General features: G+C 32.8%; 1 protein-coding gene across 4 annotated transcripts in view; it reads left to right on the top strand.

Annotated features, from left to right (window-relative positions):
• GXYLT1 (glucoside xylosyltransferase 1) overlaps window positions 1-14,306 on the top strand; it is a 77,312-nt gene that overhangs the window by 26,362 nt on the left and 36,644 nt on the right. For 3 of the 4 annotated variants that reach the window (XM_012551672.3, XM_003772452.4, XM_031938167.1), the window contains 2 exons: window positions 4,466-4,591; window positions 7,657-7,908. In XM_012551672.3, coding sequence (XP_012407126.1) covers window positions 4,466-4,591; window positions 7,657-7,908 — 378 coding nt within the window. The remainder of the gene's footprint in view (window positions 1-4,465; window positions 4,592-7,656; window positions 7,909-14,306) is intronic. The other variant, XM_031938166.1, reaches the window with a different exon arrangement.

Here is a 14,306-nt window from a genome sequence, read left to right as displayed (position 1 = left end):
AAAATATTGCAAGTAGCTAGAAAGAAACAAGGCAAATATCATGAAACCATAGTTAGGATAACATACAATCTGTTAATCTTTACATTTAAGGATTAGAGGGTTTGGAATATGGTATTCCAAAAGGCAGAGGAGCTAGGATTATAATCAAGAATAATCTACCCAGAAAAACTTTAGGGGGATAAAAGGGATATTTAATAAAATAGACGACTTTAAATTATTACTGATGAAAGGAACGGAGCTGAACAGAAAATTTGACAAACATGAGACTCAAGCATAAAAAGATAAACATGAAAGAAAAATCATAATGTAACCTCTATTAAGACAGAATCTACATAGAAAGGACATAGCTGTGAGTCAGTCATGTTGGGATGATCTAAAAAAATGAAGAGATGAAAAAGAGGGTTACAGGGGGAAAGGAAGAAAGGCAGAGTTAAAATGGTAAAAATTTTCTCAAATAAAAGTTTTATGAAAATTTTCTTACATGAAAGAATGTTGCATTCAACCCTCAGACCACACCCAGGAGTAGTTGAAATCTAAACACTTTACTTCTACCCAAATAGGGCTAAAACCAAATCTTTTTGCTAATTTCACAGAAATCTGAACAGGTTTTAATTGCTGAATTGTCTCAGGACACTCTGTAAAACCAATTTGTATATCACCCTTTCTCCCTATTTTATTGACCCAATGCTACTTCTTGAGAGAAGACCTCAGTGCTGCTTCTGACCAGTTTCTATTAAAGAGGAGTACTCCTATGCCACATGCTCTCATTTGCCTTTCCCAAACTCTTGGAATTAATATGTAATTTTTCTCTTTTAAAAATATACCTATTTCTCTCCCATTCTTTTGCAAAATAAGATTTTTCCATCATTATTTAGAACGAAAAGATATTCATTAAAATTGACTTTCCTTTTCCCCTCTGGTTATGCAAAATATTTTATCCTACATATTTTACTTAAAAAGTTTTTCCTTAAAAAAAAAAAGTTTGTGAAATTATTCTAATTGATGCGACACTGTAGGTGCTGGTGAGTTAAGTCCTCTTTCCTATCATACCATTGAAATTCAGGAATTAACAGGTTTGCTATTCTTTAATATCTTCCTGGGAATCTTTGGAAAACAGATTTTTTAAGGACTGCTATCTGTGCAAGGAAGTGACTATTTTTTCTTCTTCAAGTGTACTTTGTATGATAGTAGCAGTATTAAACTTGGGTGTCATCTCAATACCCTGGAGTTAAGCTGCCTGGTAAAAGTTAAAGGAGCTACTTGATAGCAGCCTCTAAACTTAGGGGCTTTCATATTGAACATCAAAATGAATCAGATAAAAAAATATCAAAACCAGACAAACATACTCATTTTCAACACAAGGAGAAGAACATTTGCTCTAAATAAAATTCACCCTTGTCTTCAATACTCTCTAAAAGGAATTATAGTAAGGGAAAAAATATTAATCCAGATCAACAAGGGAAGAATTTTTACTGTGGAGGGTAAAATGAGAGGATGATGGTAGGCAAAGATAAATGATACTCACTACAATTGATTCAAAGAGGAAAAAATGTATACACCCTCAGTTAGATAGGGAAATCTGTCTTATCAAATAGAGAAATAAAATTACTCAATAGGAAAATAGGAGGAGAAGGGGATTAGAGAAAGGTAGGAGGGGTTGTGATAAAAGAGCAAAATAAGGGAGGTTGGGTCAGAAACAAAGCAGCCTTTTGGGCAGGGACGTTATAAAAAGATAAACAAGAAAATAATGTGATGAAGAAAACTGGTAATTAGTAAAAGTTAATTATAATAACTATGAATGTGAATGTTAATGGGATAAAAGCAGATAGCACAATGAATTAAAAACCAGAATTCAATAATATGGTATTTTCAAGACACACACTTAAAACAGAAAGACATGTACTGTGTTAAAATAAGGGGTTAGAACAATCTATTATGGGGCAGTTGAAGTAAAAAAAGCAGAGATAGCATCTTGGACAAAGCAAAAGCAAAAATAGACCTTATTAAAAAATAATCAGGGGAAACTGCATTTTGCTAAAATACAAAAACTAAAAAGTGCCATTGACAATATCAATAAAATTTACATTGTTTCCCTGATAAAGGCTTCATTTCTCAAATGTAGCGGGAACTAAGTAAAAGTTATAAAAATAAGAGCTATTCTCTAATTGACAAATGTCAGAGGATATGAAGGCAGTTTTCAGAAGATTCAAAGCTGTGTATAGTTATTTCATACCATATGAAAAAATCCAGATGATCAAAGAAATACAAATTAAAAGAACTCTGTGGTACCCTCATACATTGAAGACAATGGTTTGAATATAAGTGGCAAAATGCTGGGTATACTAATGAATTGTTGATGGATTGGTGAAATGGTCCAGCCATTCTCCAGGGCAATTTGGGTTTATGCCCAAACAAATATAAAACTGTGTATACCCTTCAACCCAGCCATATGACTAGTAAGGTCTATATCCCAATGAGATCAAAGAAGAATATAAAGAATGTATATAGACAGAAATATTTACAGAAGCTCATTTCATGATAACAAAAAATTGAAAATTGGGGGGATGCTTGTCAATTGGGGAGTAGCAGAAGTTGTGATGTATAATTGTGATGCAGTATTACTGTTCTTCAAGAAATGAGGAGGGGAATGGTTTCAGAAAAACACCAGAATACTTGAAGTAAAGCAAAATGAAGTGAGCAGGAGAACATTTTACACAGTAACAATAATAGTGTAATGATTAATTGTGAAAGACTTGGCTTCTTTCTGGTGACAAAATACTATCCACCTCCAAAGTGGCAATTGGAATTATTATTTTTGAGTTAAATAAAATTTGGTATTGCCATAATAATAATTATTTGTCATTTTATTATGAGGTATTTGTAATGATAATTCTTTTAGGTCATTGAATCAGTAACCTAAATGGTACCATGGTGTTCTGAAAAGAAATGAATTTACCTAAAAGGCCACAAGTTTAGTTAGTATAGGTTCGATTCCAGTAAAAACGTAGAACTTGTGTAGTATTTTTTCCTTCATTGTTTCAGGGGACTCAAAAGTGATTGTAAAAATATGCCAGACAAAAAATGTAAAATTAATTTGTCACCATTAGCCTGTACTTAAATTCTTCGTGGATTCTAATTAATGCATTGTTATTGAATTAATAATAAAAAAAAAAGTTTATGATTGTGTTTTAAATGCTGACCTGAGCAATTGCAGTTTTAATTATATCAGTAGAGAATGTTTTGAGCTTTGAATTGATATGTGCATATTGAATGATTTAATACAAATTGATTTAGTTGGAATTTCAGTGATCAGAACTTTATTTTAATTGGCACTTCATATCTTTACAAAGTTAAGTATTGTTTATTATGATTATCTACAATAGTAAGAGAGCTAAGAAAGATTTTTATTAGTCTATCCAATGCTTCATTGTGTAACTCATAAGTGTCAAATTCAGGGTCAGTGGGCCAAATACATGGGCCAAACTCGGGGATCTGTTTCTATTTCATTTTGACACCCTTGGTGTAAGTTATTTCCCTGACATCTAGATCTAATATTCCCTTTCTTAATAAATTCTTGTACTCTTGTTTGCTTTTATCAATTTTTTTTTTTTTTTTTTTTTTTTATTGTTGGCATTTACAACTCTTCACAATCTGGTCCCAATTCACTTTTCCATCTTTATTCTTTACTTTTTCTTCTGTCGAGCCAAATTGACCTTTTCCTAGTTCTATACACAGCTCTACATTTCTCATCTTTACACTTTAATACTGACTGTCCTTGATGCCCAGACTGAACATTCACTCTACTTCTCAATCACCACCTATTACATGAAGTCTTTTCTGATCTCTCCAGCTGCCAGTATTCTTCCCACCATTATCTTTTACTATATATTTTGTTTTATATGTTGTCTCTGCTTGCCGCCCAAAAGAATGTAAACTCCTGGAAGCCAAGGATAGTTTCAATTTTGTCTTTGTATTCCTCACACCTGACATAGTGCCTTGTGCATACTTGATAGTTAATAAATTTTTAACTCATTGATAGTGTTCAGAATAATTTTGATTCTTCAGAATTTGGTAGTTTTATTTTTTACTAGTTTTGAGTATAGAGTATAAACTTTGAGATCATAAGTAACAAAATATGCTTAAATTCTTTTTTAATGTTTTATGGATGCTATCACATTAAGAAATTGAATAAAAATAAGCAGTAGTGAGTTGTCATGATTTCTGCAAAATAATGCTTCATAAATGATACATTTTTATATTTAAAATTACTTAAACCCTCTCTAGTTCCTTTAAAAAGTACAGATTCATTTGAGAAAGTCTAATATTGAACTGTTTCACTTTTGTCTTTATATTTCCCAATAGTTTCTTGTGCTTGTTAAAAGTTTGTTGATTTATTGATCTGGTTTTAAAAATAAAACAGAAGACTAAACTTTTTTCTCCTTTGCTGCTATTGTTTTTATCTTAGCTCGATGGCTGGAAATTTCTGCAGACATTTAATTACATTATATATCCAATAACTTTTCCGACTGAGAATGCAGCAGAATGGAAAAAACTCTTTAAACCATGTGCTTCACAAAGATTGTTTTTGCCAGTAAGTTCTTTAAAAAGAGACAATGCTGAAAAGCTATTTTATAAGCAATTTTTTTAAATCAAGTTATATTTTTCAGTGTATTTCAGTGTTAGAAATTAAACATATGAGTAGGCAGTAGCATATTAACACTGGAGAATCACACAGGAGAACTCTCTTGCTCTCGGTTTACTCATCTATAAAATAAGGGAGTTGGACTCATGCAGTCTAAGGATCTCTTTCAGCTCTTCTAGATATACATTTGTGATCCTGTGATCTTAAACAGGATAAAAGATATCACTGTAGTGATAAAAAAAAAGAAGTTGGGTTTTGTTTTGTGAAAGCAATGAGCCCAGTAGTCATGCATTCCTATAATCCCTACTCATGGAGAAACTGAGACTGGTGCATCTGTTGAACTCAGGAGTTCTGATCTTCTGTACTTTGAGGTAGGTGGCCTCACTACGCTTAGCATTAATATAGTGAGTCCCCAAGAGTAAGGTTGATAGGGAATAAACCAAGTTGCCAAAAGAGATTATCTGACGCAGGCCAAAAATAGAGCAGGTCAAAGATCTTCTATGAATTACAGTGGAATTTGAAAAACTCCTGTACTGAGATAAGGAGATTGAATCTTTGAAACGAAAAAAAATAGCAAAGGACAGTATACGTGCTTCATTAATATTCATAGCGTGCAAAAGAGATATAGAGGAAGGCATCCATCACATTGATTATGGAAAATTTATGGAAGAACATGGGACTAGAATTGTTTATGAGTAGACATTTGTGATTTGCTATCTGCACCAAATGTTGAAGTAGTAAAAATTTAAGAAAATCAACATCTTCAAGAAAGCATCTGATCGTGACTACTAAAGGTCTTGGGGTCAAGAAAAGAAAGTGCCCTTTTAAAGAGGCCCTTATCAGACCTTGTAAACTAATATTAATGTGGAAAATAATGTCACCACACACACACACGAACACACTCGTGTGGGGCGGAGGTACATTAAGTAAAAAAGAAATTCCATGTCTTTGTGATTCCTAACTAAAAGAATATTACTATTAACATAATATGTTAAGACGAAAATCTATTCCACTTTATAACGTATGAATAGTTTGATCTCTCTCATCCCTTTTCAGACTTTTTCTCATGCCCTCCCTTGTTCTTCCCATTTCATCAAGGAGAATATAAATTAAGAGTTTAGAAATAACAAAAGGCTTACTCAAAATTTTGAGAAGCGTTTTGTTATAAAGTGACTGGCATGAATTCTCACTTAATTTTACGCTTAGTTTATTACAACTTTTATTCTTTTTGTTACTCTTAAAGTTGCCTTAAATTAATTATTTTTTTCAATTCTGTTCCCTCTCCCACTTTTTAAAAGTTCAGTTGATTCTTGTGTAGCATAAAATTCTTTTACTGATGTAATCTGTTTCATATCCTAAGATTACTGATACAATTTGTTTCATACCTGTATCATGAACATGCTTCCTTAAAGCTTCCTGGATTTGTCTTTTATATTCATTATAATTACATCTATTTTTAACTAGAGTTAGATGTAAGATAATCCATGCTTTCCTGTATGATAGCCCTTGGATAAAGTTCCTCTAGTTTTCAGATAATGAGAAGAAAAGTACTAATCTTTGGGGGAGGGGAAAGAGGGAACCAAGACAAAACAACAAACTGGTCATTTTTTTTCCAAGGTGCTCTCAATGCTGAAATAATTATCTTAATTTCTGGTTGTTCTCCCTTCAATCATAAACTTTATGTTTATCTCCAGTTGATTGAATGAATAGCAATTAAATACTTAGTATGTTATTGTGTAAAAATGGAATTTTCAAAATCAACATGAAAATTGGGATTATGAAGGAATAGCTTAATTAAGCCCTCAACCTGCTCCTGCAGCTGTTTTAAGATTTGCAAAGAGATTTCCTCATAAATTATTAGTGAAATGCTAGTGTAAATCTTCTCTTTTTACATATGAGGAAACTTATCTTTTTAAATCTATAGTCCCAATGATAAATCAGTCTTTGATATTGTATGTCTCTAAATTGAATAATCTACTTAAATGATTTGGTTTTTCTTCCTTATTCTTTAAATCATTACCAAGTCATGCATAGCAATTATACATTATATGAATGAATAAAAGAAAGAAAAGCATTTATTAAGCTGAAATAAAAGTGAGCTGAAATGTGCTCACTTTTAAGTACCAAAATAGAAAAATCAGAATTGAGAGTGCTTTCCAGGAACTCATATTTTTAGTTGGGGGAGACAGCACAAAGGAGAAAGTTTAACTGAAAAATGGATGGCAAAAGCCAGAATTACTAAGGGTATTTTGGTAGTGCAGATGATGAGGCCCAGAGGTCTTAATGTTAAATTGATAGGTCAGATATAAGACTGCTTAGATGTCTAGTAAATGGTAAAGTCTAGTGGTCCTTAATATCTGTCATCAGAAGGGATAGAATTAATGATTTCCATCTCATCTAACTACTGTGATAAGTGAAACTTCCTGGATGGGTCTTCATCAGCCCATTCCTCAGGGAGAGGGTAACAGAGAAAAGGGGGAGAATGTTCTGTTGTAGGTCTTTCTGTCACCCAGTCATTCCAGATGAGTTATATTATAGACCCTTAATTTGAAAAAAAAGAAAAAAAAGTATCAGAAAACAACCTGAATTCAGATTCTGTGTCATTTACTACCTGTGTTACCTTGAAGAAACTAGTTAACCTCCTGAACCTCAGTTTCCCCATTTGTAAAGTGGGACTAACTAGCTTATTCTGAGGACCTTTCCAGTTTTAAATCTATAATGTTACTTACATTTCACCCCCTGTAATTCTTCCAAAAACTATGGAACACTAATTGGACAATTTAAAATAATTTGTTTTTAATTGAGAATTACTACATTTAAAAATTTTGTAACAATATATGTGTATAATGATTAGAGTGAAAAAAATTAGATTTTGATCTGTGAGCTAAATTTTCATTCTTTTTTCTTAAGGTAATATGAATATATAATTGAAATTTATATATGATCAAAACAGAACATTTTCCCCCCAGGCAAATGGGGATTATAATTAATTCTTCAAATATCTTTTTTTACAGTTAATCCTGAAAGAAGTTGACTCACTACTATATGTTGACACAGATATCCTTTTTTTGCGCCCTGTTGATGATATTTGGTCACTGCTAAAGAAATTTAATTCCACACAAATTGCTGCCATGGCACCAGAGCATGAAGAACCTCGGATTGGTTGGTATAATCGCTTTGCCAGACATCCATACTATGGAAAAACTGGAATAAATTCTGGAGTTATGTTGATGAATATGACTCGAATGAGAAGGAAATATTTCAAGGTAAATTAGTGATACGAGTAGTTATTGGAAATGTCACATTGTTATTTCCTGGAATTTTGTTTCTAAGGTTTCTTTTTCTCTTAAAATATTAGGCCAAAAGAACAGATGTAGGGAATGCCTTTAGTGGACTAAAATCCTATGATTCTCCTCTCCCTATCCCTAAGATTCTCTGATTTACTCACAATTCTAGCTTTTTGCTAAATGAAACTCAGTACTCTGGTTATTCAAGTACTTCTCTCCTGGAGATCGTTGACTTGGCATTCTTGGACCCTCTGTTCTACTTTACAAGGCTGAACTTAGAGCTTTTAACAAAGGCCCTTATACTAGGGATGGGAAATTACTTCAACAAATAAGCTTTCCTTTCCACGTTCTCCATGCTCATTAGGTCAATTTGGAAAGAATGAAGCCTTCTTATCTCTAGTGATTCCCCTGTTAATCATAGTCCCCAAAATATGGACCTTCTCACCACTCCTTTCTGAGGTTTCTATCATGAATTGTAAAGTACCCCAGACTGACAACTCTGTAGAGTCCTGTGGCAATCAGTTTGCTGGGGTTTTATCCCTCTGATTCTAGTTGACTTGTAGATCCCACTGGCCCACTGTTTATTCCCTAGCATCTACAGTGGAAGTTTGTCCTTTCTTTCCATTCTATATAGTGACCAATGACAACATAACCTTATCTCCTGTTGGCCTTGTCTTGACAATCCTAATTCTGTAAGGATAGTGCCCCTTTTACTGTTTAAGTAGATGGAATTACCCTAAATCTCACCAGCTCCCTTTTTAAATACTCAAATTATGTAACACCCTCATAATCTGAAGATTTGTACAAGCCTTACAGACTTCCCCACTGAGCTTGGTAACTTGGGATCTACTTTTCTAGGACTTAAGACATGCCCTCCTTGTTGAGGTGTCATGTATCCTCCCCTATCCTGTCAGGGGCCCCACTCATTTTGTTTTCTAGCAGATACTAAAGATGGCAACCTCTTTAGAAATTCATGCCAGCACCCACTCTTCCTGCAATCCAAACCATCCCATTTGTTTTAATGAAAAAGCATTTGCCTTTGATGCTCAGGAAGCATAATGAAGACCTTCTGCATGCTCCTCTTTGTGCCTGGCCAGTTCAAAGTAGTTACAGATGATGTGATCTACATCCCTATTTCCTGATTCCCTTTACTCTTCCCTCTAAAAAAAAAGTGGGGAAATGGAATGGACCCCCAGCATTTTGTAATTATTTGTAATTAGGGGCAGGGGAAGAAAAATAAGTTATTGCCCACTAGGGCAGGTACAGGGGACTTGGGTTATGATAAATTGGACATGGCTAACCATACACCCAGATGCAAGGAGGTTGGATCTTAATATATAGGATGCCAGGAAATTTCGGTACTGCTACATGTTTCTATTCCTTGTTTATCTCAAAATTTGGCTAATAGTTAAGAAGCAAACATATCCCCAAGGACGGTGTAACCAACAGGCAAAGAGTAAATATCTCTTCCCCCTAACCCTTATTTTCCCCTATAAAATACTTGTCCTGAAGCATTCCCTTAGACTAACGTGTCCCCTGATGCTACTTGATCCCATGCTGCTTTATATGACAATAAAGCCTTTTTCCTTTGAGAATCAGTCTGTCCAGGTAATTCTTACCTATTGAACCTGATCTCCCATTGCAGTAGGAATCAAGATTTAGAATTATAAGGGACTTTAAAGATATCTAATCCCAACACTTCATTTTATAGAAATTGAAGCCAAGAGATGCAAAGTACTTGCCAATAGAAGAATCAGGATTTGTCTACATGCACTCTGAATCTAAATTTAATATATTCCCCACCACTGCATCAGTCTGTCTTCATCTTAGCTATTCAAAGTGGTCATACTTTAAATTTCAATGTCATGCCAAAACTATTCTATATCTTCTGAACAATGCTCTCTATTCCAGACAAAGAACTAATGGTATATGAATACAGATTGATCGTTTTTTCTTTTGGTGATTTTTCTAAATCTAAAGGTTTTTTTTTATTTTTTGGTCTGTTTTTTTTCACAACATGACTAATATGGAAAAAATGTTTTGCATTACTACACATATATGACATTGAATTGCTTGTTTTTTCTTTGAGGGAGTGGAAAGGAAGGAAGGGACAGAATTTGGAACTCGAGAGTTTTAAAAATAAATGTTAAAATTTATTTTTACAAGTAATTGGGGAAAAAATAAAATACTAAACTGAAAACATATTGCCAAATATTGATATCAATCCAAGAGCACATGATTTAAGTTGAGACAAAAGTTTTAATAGACTTACACAACTTTATTTTCTTTGGACATATTTCTTTTTTTCAGTCAAACATGATTTAATTAATCCACTATAGATAATCAGCTTTCTTTGCTTGGTTAACATACTTTTTATGGTTGAAATCTCATTTTCATTTTTTATTTTTTTCAACAAATTCTGTTGTGATGAGATATTCCATTTTAAATTTTCTAATTTTTCTAGCCATTTCTTTCCTGTGAGTTGGATTATTGTGATGAGTGCTTAGTCAGATAATAGCAGTATACATTATATACTTTTAGCTTTATCTGTAGTTTTACAACTATAATGTCATTGCCTAATAAACATAATCTTTGCAATCTAAATTTGGTGACAAAACAATCCCCCCCTTTAAAAGTACAGCATTCAGTATCATCTTTTTCCTTTCTTTTCTCCCTTCCCTGCATAAAACTACATATACATATGTATGTATGGTTCATGTACATGTATATATAATATATATATAGTAATAAGAAATATACCTAGATGACAAGGATGTGCTCAAATCTTCTAGTTTCTGCCTTACTGTTCTCCCAGCAGTTTTTGTCAAGTAATGAATTTTTTCCCTCGATAGCTTGGATCTTTGGGTTTATCAAAATACTAAATTACTATAGTCATTTACTACAGAGTAATGGGTATCCAATTGATTCCATTAATCTGGCATTCTGTTTCTTAGCCAGTATCAGATTGTTTTGATGATTATCACTCGATTATATAATTTGAGGTTTGGTATAGCTAGGACACTTTCCTGCCTCCTTTTGTTTTATTCTTTTAATATTCTTGATCATTTGTTTTTCCAAATAAATTTTGTTACTCTTTTTGTTAACTTTGTAAAATATTTTTTTTTTTAATAGTTTGATTGGTATGGTACTGAAGAAGTAAATTAATTTAGGTAGAATTGCCATTTTTATTCTATTAGCATGGTCTACCAAGAACAATTAATTGTTTATATCTGACTTTATTTGTGTGAAAATTGGTTTGCAATTGTATACCCATAGTTCCTGTATTTTTCTTGGCAGATAGACTCCAAAGTATTTTATATTGTATACAGGTATTGTAAATAAAATGTCTCATTCTATTTCTTGCTGCTATACTTTATTAATAATATATAAGATGATTTAATGTGGATTTACTTTATATCCTGTGACTTTGCTAAAGTTGTTATTTCAGGTAGTTTGTTAGTTGATTCTTTATATACTATCATACTTGCAAAGAGTGATATGATGCAAAGTTGTTTTCTTTTCTCATTATTCTAACTCCTTCAATTTCTTTTTAAAAAATTTTTATTGCTACAACTTAACATTTCTAGGACAGTATTGGAAAAAAGTATTGATGATGTTGGGAAAGTTTCTAGCTTATGACCATTACATATAATGCTTGCTGATGATTTTAGATAGATACTACTTACCTTTTAAGGAAAGCTCCATTTATTCCTATGTTTTTAAGTAGTGTTTTCAATAGGAATGGATGTTATATTTGTTAAAGGCTTTTTCCTCATATGTTGAAATAATTTTTTGATTTCTCTTGGTTTTGTTATTGATACTGTTAATTATACTGTTAGTTTTCCTAATATTAATCCAGTCCTAGATTCCTGGTATAAATTCCATGTGTTCATCATGTATGATCTTTGTGATAGCACTTCTATATTGTCCTTGTTGGTATTTTATTTAAAATTTTTCCATCAGTGTTCATTAGGGATTAGTTTTCTTTCTCTATTTCTGTTTTTCCTGGTATAAATATCAGCACCATATTGGTTGAACCTTAATCTCATCAAATTTGGCTCAGAGAATATCAAACATTCAATAATATACAATATCAACAATTCAATAAATAATCAAAGCGGGGAGAGACTGTAAAAAGAGAGGATAGATTGAGGGAGGTGGTAGGCAGAAGCCTACCAGAAGCAAAACAATGGGAGGAAGGAAAGGGGGAAAGGAAAGAGAAAAGTATAACTTAGGGAAAATGAGATGATGGGAAATACAGAATTAGTCATTTTAATTACTTAATTAATTCACATGAATATGAATGGAACAAACTCTCCCATAAAATGAAAGCAAGTAGCAGACTGAATTAAAAGCCAGAATCCTACCATATGTGTTTGTAAGAAACACATTTAAAGCAGAGTGAAACATATAGAGTAAGGTTAAAAGGCTGGAGCAGAACCTATTATGCTTCAGCTGAAATACAAAAAACAGGGATAGCAAGCCTGATCTCAGTTCAAGAAAAAGGTAAAATAGATTTAATTACAAGAGATAAGGAAGGAAACTACATTTTGCTAAAAGTTACCATAGATACTGAAGTAATACCAATATTAAATATATATGCACCAAGTGGTATAGCATCCATATTTCTAGAAAAGAAATTAAGAGAACTGCAAGTAGAAGATAGTTAAACTAGTTGGGGAGAGCTCAACCTCAATTAGAACTAGATAAATTGAACCACAAAATAAATTTTTTTTTAATCTTTTTTTTTATAATAACTTTTTTATTGACAGAACCCATGCGAGAGTAATTTTTTACATTATCCCTTGCCTTCACTTCTGTTCCGACTTCTCCCCTCCCTCCCTTTACCCCCTCCCTCAGATGGCAAGCAGTCCTATATATGTTAAATATGTTACAGTATATCCTAGATACCATGTATGTGTGCAGAACCAACCAGTTCTCTTGTTGCACAGGGAGAATTGGATTCAGAAGGTAAAAATAACCTGGGAAGAAAAACAAAAATGCAAACAGTTTACATTCATTTCCCAGTGTTCTTTCTTTGGCTGTAGCTGCTTCTGTCCATCATTGATCAATTGAAACTGAGTTAGGTCTCTTCGTCAAAGAAATCCACTTCCATCAGAATACATCTTCATACAGTATCGTTGTTGATGTATATAATGATCTCTTGGTTCTGCTCATTTCACTTAGCATCAGTTCATGTAAGTCTCTCTAAGCCTCTCTGTATTCATCCTGCTGGTCATTTCTTACAGAACAATAATATTCCATAACATTCATATACCACAATTTACCCAACCATTCTCCAATTGATGGACATCCATTCATTTTCCAGTTTCTAGCCACTACAAACAGGGCTGCCACAAACATTTTGTCACATACAGATCCCTTTCCCTTCTTTAGTATCTCTTTGGGGTATAAGCCCAGTAGTAGCACTGCTGGGTCAAAAGGTATGCACAGTTTGATAATTTTTTGGGCATAATTCCACATTGTTCTCTAGAATGGCTGGACTCATTCATCACAAAAAAAAAAAAAAAAAAAAAAAAAAAAAAAAATTAAGGAGGTAAATAAAATTAAAAAAAAAAGTTAAGGACATAAATAAAAGTTTAGAAAAGTCATCTTTGGAGAAAATTGAATGGGGACAGAAAGGAATATTTTTTTTTCTTGGTGGTATATGGAACCTACACAAAAATTGACTCCTGTATTATGGCATAAAACCCTCAAAATCAAATGCAGAAAGGCAGAAATAGTAAATGCATCTTTCTCAGATCCTGATGCTATAAAAATTATATGTAGCAAAGAGCCAGGGAAAAATAGACTAAAAATTATTTGGAAACTAAATTATCTAATCCTTTTTCTTTTTTTCATTTGAATGTGTACTTTTTTTTTTTATTAATTAAAGCTTTTTATTTAAAAAACATATGCATGGGTAATTTTTCAACATTGACCCTTGCACAAGCTTTTGTTCCAAATTTTTCCCTTCTTTCCCCCACCCCCTAGCTGTCAGGTAGTCCAATACATGTTAAATATGTTAAAATATGTGTTAAATCCAATATGTGTATACATATTTATAGTTATCTTGTTGCACAAGAAAAATCAGATCAACAAAGAAGAAAAAAACTGAGAAAGAAAACGAAATTCAAGCAAATAACAACAGAGAAAGTGAGAAATCTATGTTGTGTTCCACACTTATTTCCCATGGTCTTCTCTCTGGGTGTAGATGGCTCTCTTCATCACTGAACAAGTGGCAATGGTGTGAATCATTTCATTGTTGAAGAGACCACATCCATCAGAACTGATCATTAAATAGTCTTGTTGTTGCTGTGTATAATGATCTCTTGGTTCTGCTCATTTCACTTAGCATCAGTTCATGTAAGTCTCTC

Source organism: Sarcophilus harrisii, chromosome 5, assembly GCF_902635505.1.
Source record: "Sarcophilus harrisii chromosome 5, mSarHar1.11, whole genome shotgun sequence".
Lineage (NCBI taxonomy): Eukaryota > Metazoa > Chordata > Mammalia > Dasyuromorphia > Dasyuridae > Sarcophilus > Sarcophilus harrisii.
The sequence above is the reverse complement of the archived record's forward strand: the minus strand, read 5'-3'. Positions and strand labels throughout refer to the sequence as shown.